This window comes from Nannospalax galili, unplaced genomic scaffold, assembly GCF_000622305.1.
Source record: "Nannospalax galili isolate Female #2095 unplaced genomic scaffold, S.galili_v1.0 scaffold57, whole genome shotgun sequence".
NCBI classification, from domain to species: domain Eukaryota; kingdom Metazoa; phylum Chordata; class Mammalia; order Rodentia; family Spalacidae; genus Nannospalax; species Nannospalax galili.
Window position 1 is genome coordinate 188,458 of NW_008340555.1, and position 8,199 is coordinate 196,656.

At 39.3% G+C, this 8,199-nt stretch overlaps 1 protein-coding gene across 6 annotated transcripts in view; it reads right to left on the reverse strand.

Moving 5' to 3' along the window:
• Ccser2 (coiled-coil serine rich protein 2) overlaps positions 1–8,199 on the reverse strand; it is a 190,698-nt gene that overhangs the window by 93,920 nt on the left and 88,579 nt on the right. For all 6 annotated transcript variants that reach the window (XM_008835582.3, XM_008835579.3, XM_029564728.1 and 3 more), the window contains one exon: positions 3,632–3,722. In XM_008835582.3, the coding sequence (XP_008833804.1) occupies positions 3,632–3,722 (91 nt within the window). The remainder of the gene's footprint in view (positions 1–3,631; positions 3,723–8,199) is intronic.

Sequence of the window (8,199 nt, forward strand, 5' to 3'; positions counted from 1 at the left end):
ATTAGAAAAAAGTGATGGGGAGATATGGGAGGAGTTGGAGGGGAGGGAGTGGGCATGACTGATCAAAACACTTTATATGCTTATATGCCTATATGAAATTCTCAATAAATTATTTTTTAAAAAAGACATCTTGGTGAGGCATTCTAGACCCTACCCTGGCCTGGGGCCAGAAATTCCAGTAAGAACTGAAGAACAAGCCCATATAAACCTGGTGTTAAAGTAGCAAATAGCCCCTTAAGTTTAACTGGTCAAGACTATAAAATCTCTAGTCTGTTGAAAGATCCACCTTTCCAGTTTCACTGGTCAATCATTTGGTCAGAGAATCACCCCAGGAAGGCAGGTTCACTTTAAGTTATGCTAAATAGATGGATGGAATTCTTAGTGCATTAATGAGATAGCAAAGTTTTCCTGCCTGGAATCCTGCCTTCCTAGGACAGAACTTCTGGACCAGCAACAGTCACGTAGACTGTAAGTTTGTCCACTTTTCTGAATTCTTCAGAAAATCATGATTTCTCCTTTTCTTATCCATATCCTTTTCCTAAGCATGCTTTTTTAAGGCTTTGGGCTGCCCCTAGCATCTTGCATTTCTTTACTTTTTCTAAAGCTTCCTTCTCCCAGCCATGTGGCTATGTCAGCCATTTGTCTGACCTCCATGCAAGCTGTAAACCTCCATTGCTTCATGGCTTTCTCTCCGTCTCTCCTCCATTCTCCTCCTCAAGGCATTTGCCAAGATTACTATCTCACTCGCCTGCATTAAGGGGTTTTCTTTAAATTTTAATAAAATTGTAAAAGGTCCCATTCTCTCCCAGTCCAGGAGACAGTCTCAAAATTGGCTCAGAGAGTGCTATCCCAGCCAGCTAAATAGATTTGGCTGATTTGGAACTTTTTGAGTCAGGGTGGTCTTTTCCCAGTGATCATAAACTCTATAACAGATACATACATGCAACCCCCACAACATACACACAATAAATTATTTTTAAAGAGACTATAAAAGACTGCCTATTCATAATGAAGTTGCAGTAACCTGTAACCAGATCAAATCCAAACATATATCACTGGCATGTCCATCTTCTTTTGGGCACAAAAGCCAATGATAGTGGCAGAATTAATGCTGCTGAAACACCGAAAGGTTCAAAGTGATCAGTCCAACCTCAAACTTGGCATTAACACCCTCAAAAGCAAAAGAAGATGCTAGGAGGGACTACAACCAATAGTCAAATGTGTGTTAAAAGATTCCCTAATCTTCTACCAGTTCTTGTAACATTCCTGTCCTCCCAGGCCAAAAAAAAAAAAAAAATCAAGCAGATGTGTATGATTATTCATGTTTACAGAGGTCTAAAGAGTGTATTTACTTTCTACTTTCTTGAAGGATTAAACCTAAATACTATTTTATTCTCTGTGCCTACAGAGAGAATTTAATCACAGATCCATGCCCTGCTTTCTTTAGTGTTATTTTAGCTCAAAATAGTCAATATTTGTTTTCTCCTAAGAAAAATATCTATACTATAGGTGGAACGTTGCTAGAGTCCACTCCTACTTCTCCTAAGAACCCAATGAAGGCTTCAAGATTTATAGTTTCCCTGTGATTGTATATCTAACATGAGAATTCTAGGCTGTGCTCCGAAGATGAAGTAAGTGCTAAGACTGATTCTACCTGTACTTCTGATTTCAGCTCAGAAAGAGTATAAAGCTTCCAAGGAGAAGCTATTTTAATTCCATTAGAGTAAAATGCATTACTCTAGGATGTATGGAGGTAAATCCTTTACTCCTCATTATCAGCCTTTAAAAAGTCATGTTAAATTTCCTGATCATCTGGTCTCATTAGTATATCCAATAATTTTCAATGGTTAATGTTTTTCTTCTTGTGTTCTATAATAGTTTTCTGCTTTATCTTCCACACCACTAACAGACTTCTTTCAAAGGCAGCTATGACCTTTATCATCTACTGAACTGTTCCACTGGGTAACCCTGTTCTATAGCTGTAGACAGCAGTGTGCTGAGAGTGAATCTCCTGAAGTGCCCTCATTATTATCCCCTAAGAGTTCAACTTTGCTTTTCTTGATAGGTGTTGGCTATAATTTTCCTTTCTCAAGACTGGAACTCCATTGTGGTTACAGAAGTATCCAGAGTGCTAAAAGAACCACAAGAAGGTATGAGAGTCTCTACTCCTATGATTACAAAGGATACTATCCTTAGCTCTTCACTCTCTTTAATGAATTTACAAATCTAAGCTCTCAGTCATTTGACTGTACAGCTTCTCACTGTGAACATCTCAGTGGGGTAGACTAGGCCATGAGACTTGCTTTGGTCTGGAGAATATGGTAGATTTGTGTATGCTGGTTTGAGGCTCTAAGATGCATGTTTCTGCTTGTCCTGTTATACTGTTGTGGTTTATCTTAAGAATAACCTGCCCCTGGGCTGGAAAGATGGCTCAGCAGTTAAGAACACTGGATATTCTTGCAGAAGACCCAGGTTTGAATCCCAGCACCAATATGGCAGCTAACAACTGTCTGAAACTCCAGTTCCAGGGGATCCCACAGCCTCTTCTGTCCTCCACAGGCATCGCATGACATGGGTGCACTTACCCACATGCAGGCAATACACGAATACACATAAAATAAAAATAAAAAATAATAAATAAAATATTTTTTTAAAAAACCTACCCCAAGTAGTTCAGGTCTCAAAATAAAGAAACATATAGTAACCTGAATAGAGTTTCATAGGCTAAGCACATCCCAGGTAATCCAAAGACCCATGAATGAGGGAAATAAATGTATGCTTATTCATTAGACTGGTGAACACAACACTTTGGCAAGAAAAAAGAGAATTTAATAACCAATACGGTGGTGAGCAGGAAACATACCTAGAACAAACATATTCTCCTCTCTGGAACACCCCCACCTCCCCAGCAGTGGTCTACAGATAAGAAGGTGTCCACTCATCTTCTGTACTATGCCCCTGGTCCTGGAGAAGTCTAGGACAATAGGCAAACATTTATTGACAGGGAATCCTCAGATCTCTGAAGCCACCTTTTTCCCAGCAGGATTCCCAGTTCAACCATGGTCCCAGAGTGCTCCTATGCTTTGCTTTGAGTTGCTGCCATTTCTCAGTCTAGAAACCCTATAGATGCTGTGTCACTGGGAGCATGAGGAATCCAGAGCCCTCTTGGATACAGATTATCTAAAGTCTTGCCACGGCAGTTGCTGGGAAACAGAAAGGTTGAAATTAGGAATCAAAGAGGCAGAATGGTTCATTCAGAAGGTGATCACTTTCCCAGAATTTGATCTTCTTCAAGTATTTATCAAGTACATTATAGTTGTATAAGTCAGATATTTGTTACTCTAAAATATATTTCTTCTGAAAGCCAAAGTGAACCAAAGTGAGGAAAAACTGGGTATGTACATATACACAGATCATCTACCACTTGTCTCAGATACAAGTATACAATTAATTGAATCATAACACTATTAAGACCCATATAATCAAGTTTTAAATATCTGCAACTGATCCTATCTATACCACTTAAGATTGATCTACATCAGATCTTAAGTGACATTAGGTAACAAATGTCAAATTGGCTCTATTCCAGAATCTCACATGTATACACCTAGGGCTTATTATCAAAACTTACCATTTTCAAGAGGTACATCTTCCGGCAGATCCACATCCAGCATAAGATCATCATCCTCAAGATCACATGATTCAAGATTATTCAGAATATCCTGTGAATAAAAGCAGTAAAAACTACAATGAACCTACAGCACTGGTTAGTTTTTGCCAACTCAACACAAACTAGAGACAGTTGGGAAGATGGAACCCCAAGTAAGGAACTGCTTCCACCTGGCCTGTGGGCCATGTTTGTGGGGCATTTTCTAATTGCTAATTAGATTATAATTGCTAACAATTGCTAATTAAGGGTCTAGCCCTACCTCCCCACACCACCCCCCTCAATGGACTGTGCTATGGGTGAGTAGGACTGGGCTGTAGAAGAAAACTAGCTGAAAAAGTCAGTAAGCAGCGTTCTTCCATGGTCCCTGCTTCAATTCCTGCCTCAAGGCTCCTGCCCTGGCTTCAGTAAATGATGGACTGTAACCTGTAAGATGAAATAAATCCTTTTCTCCCCAAGTTGGTTTTTGTTGGTGTTTTATCACAGGAATGGAAAGCAAACTAGAACACCTAATTAAGGGATATACATATATATAATCATTACTTTTCAAACTATTAACACTCAGTAACTTGGATTTATACCAACATTTTCACTGTTGAGATTAAAACAGTTAAGAGCACTGACTGCTCCTGTAGAGGGTTCAGTTACCAGCACCTACAGGGTGGCTAACAACTTTCCATAACTACAGTTCTAGGGTATCCTCTTCCAGCCTCCACAGACATTGCATGACACAAGTGCATTTGCCTACATGCAGGTAAAACACATAAAATAAATAAAGCTTTTTCTATAAAAATAATAGTTTTAAACTCTAAAACTTCATTTGCACTCTAGTTGGATTCTGAATGTCCATCAAAGCCCTGTAACTTAATGACTTGGTTCCCAGAGCAGCACTTCTGAGAGGGGGTGAGACCTTTAGGTAGGTATGATGGAAGGTCATTAGGGTCATGCTCTTGAAAGAAATGGCAGGACCATAGCACCTCCTTCTTAGTTTCTCTTGAGTGGTTGTGCTCTACCACAAACACCTAAAATATACAGTGCCTCACCATAGGCCCAAAGCCATGGAGCCAACAATGTGAAAACAGAAACTCCACAATCATTAGCTAAAATAAACTTTTTCTCTTTATAAGTTGATTAGCTCAGGTATGTGTTACAATTGTAGAAACTTAACAGAAACTAGCTTATTTAACTAAATGATCTGTAATATCCTCCTTTCTCCCTTCTTGATTGTTCCCCAATACATATTCATTTTAACTAAAAGCTTACATAGTACTAACTACTGTGCAAGATAGTGTTTCAAGCATGTTAAATATTAATTACTTTATTTAACCTTCAAAGTAACCCTATGAGTTATTGATTAAAATGATCCTGTATCTGAGCAAACTAGGACACAGGAAGCCTAAATGGGTAGCCAAAACAGAATGTGAACATAGGCAGTCTGGCTCTTGTAACCAAACATTTAGCTTAGCACAAATAACTCAATAAAGGATCACTCAAAATGTAATCATTTATGATTTATGTAGATCAGAACCCTTATTGTAAAAGAACAACATAGCCATCAAGGAGGTTACTAGACCACTTTTTTTCTTGTACCAAAGTCACCTCATGCACCTACCACCAGTGCTTCATCATCTCCTTGGTTTAACTCAATCTATTCTTTTTCTAAGATACGAATACAGTATTCAGAGGCTAGAGAGATGGTTCAGCAGTTAAGAGCACTGACTGCTCTTGTAGAGGACCCCAGTTCAATTCCCAGCACCCACATGGCAGCTGACAACCATCTGTAACTCCAGTTCCAGGGGATCAGACACGCACTTCTGAAATCTTCTAGCACTGAACAACATGGGTGCACTTAGACATAAACAAGCAATACATTCATACACATAAAAATAAGAAATGGCTTTCTGCTTCCAGCTGGTGAATTTAAAGCTCTCAGAAGTATATGGTAGAACTAAAGAAGAAGACAACTACCAAGGGTCGTCTAAAATTGTGACTGGCTCACTGATAATCCCAGGGGGGAAAATTTAGAGATCACAACTTGAGTACAACGTGCCTTCTCAAGAAATAAGAATCAATCACAAGGGTGGGTTCCGACTTCCATCGGTGTAGCTGCTGTGAACTCAGCAGACTACCAGAGAGTGCCGATTTCTGCCTTTTCTCTGGCCTCTCTCTGACAGAGGGGCTAAGAACGAAGTGGACTGCCTGAGAGCCCCCATCCCGCCACCAAGTGGCGGTGAGCTTCTCCTAATTGTGCCATACCCATCCCCCTACCTGGGATTTCCTGAGGTCCCTCACAAGGTCCCAGGGCAGATCTGGCTTTGGTAGGCTAAGGCTGAGATCCTAGCAGACAACCTGAGAGGGCAGAATCCCTGAGAGTGCCCAGATCCTGCCTCCAGGAGATGAGGAAAGCCTGACTGTACCTGATTGGAAGCCCTGAATTGGGCTTCTGTGGGTACTCCTGAATAGCTGACCTGAATCGATCAGTTCCCTCCAAATTAAACCTGAGAGAACTTGAACCCTGTACCAAACAGATTTACATATCCAATAGAAAAAGGATCTAGGCACCCGAATAACACAAACAGAAGCATATTTCAACTTAATTCTTATAGCAGAATCATAAACAACAAAAGAAATTCACATGCCAAAATCACAGCAAAATAATAAAATGGAAAGCCAAAACACTATGTCCCCAACAAACTCAATCAATCCTGTAGAAGAGTTCTAAAAGGAGAACCTGCTAGAGATAACCCAGAACACAAAAGTTAAAAGAACAATCATAAACATGATCAGCGATTTCAAAGAATTTAAAGAACACACGAACAAGATGCAGAGAAAGCCTTTGACAAAATTCAACACGCATTTATGTTCAAAGTCCTAGAGGGAATTGGACTGGAGGGAACATACCTCAACATAATTAAAGCCATATACAACAAACCCAAAGCCAACATCATTCTAAATGGAGAAAAACTGGAAGCATTCCCACTGAAATCAGGAACCAGACAAGGCTGTCCACTATCTCCACTTCTCTTTAACATAGTGCTTGAAAGAGCAATAAGAGCAGGAAATTAAAGGAGTAATAATCGGAAATTATCCCTTTTGCAGATGATATATCTAAGAGATGCCAAAAACTCCACCAGAAAACTCCTAGAAATTATGAACACATTCAGTAAAGTGGCAGGTTACAAAATTAACCTACAAAAGTCTGTAGCCTTTCTATATACCAATAACAAGCAATCAGAGAAAGAGCACATGGAAACACTCCCCTTCACAATAGCTGCAAAGTAAAATAAAATAAAATATCTCAGAATAAACCTGACCAAAGACATTAAAGGCCTCTACAATGAAAATTTTAAATCTTTAAAGAAAGAGACTAAGGAAGATATCAGAAGATGGAAGGAACTCCCATGCTCATGGATTAGAAGAATTAATATTGTGAAAATGACGATCCTACCAAAAGCCATTTAGAGATTCAATGCAATGCCAATCAAAATCCCCAAGACATTTTTCACCGAATTCGCAAAAACTATCCTAAGATTCATATGGAAGCATAAAAGACCTCGTATAGCCAAAGCAACCCTGAGCACTAAGAGTAATGCCAGGGGGATTCCTATACCATATTTTAAGCTGTATTACAGAGCTATAGTCATTAAAAACAACACGGTTACTGGCAGAAAAATAGACCCATAGATCAATGGAACAAAACTGAAGACCCAAATATGAGTATATGTCATTTCAACCACCTGATATTTGACAAAGGGTCCAAGAATATTCACTGGAGGAAAGACAGCATGTTCAGCAAATGGAGCTGGCAAAACTAAATCTCCACCTGTAGAATGAAATGAAACCCCTAGCTTTCACCTTGCACAAAAGTCAACGCCAAGTGGATCAAAGACCTCTATGTGAAGCCTGAAACTCTGAAACTGTTAGAAGAAAACTTTGGCAATAAACTACAAGATATAGGTATAGGAAAGGATTTTCTAAAGCAGACATTAGTTGCTCAGGAAGCAAGGTCAAGCATCAACAAATGGGAGCTCATTGAACTAAAAAGCTTCTGTACATCAAAAGAAGCAAAAGAGAAAACCCACAGAATGGGAGAAAATCTTCACCAGCAACACATCTGACAGATGTTTAACATCCAGAATATATAGCAAACTCAAAAAACAGAGAATCAAGACAAGAAGTAACCCAATCAAAAGATGGGCTAAGGAGCTGAAGAGAGAGTTCTCAAAATAAGAAGTAAAGACGGTTATGGAGCATCTTAAAAGATGTTCAACATAACTAATAATAAAGGAAATGTAAATTAAAACCACTTTAAGATTGCATCTCACCCCAGAGAGACTGGCTAAGATCAAGAGAACAAATGATACCAAATGTTGGCGAGGATGTGGGGAAAGGGGAACACTCATCCACAGCTGGTGGGGCTGCAAACTTATTCAACCCCTATGGAAAGCAGTGTGGAGAACTCTTAAAAAACTACGAATGTCTCTGTACATCCATGTTTGTTGCTGCTCTTTTCACAATAGCTAAGAGATGGA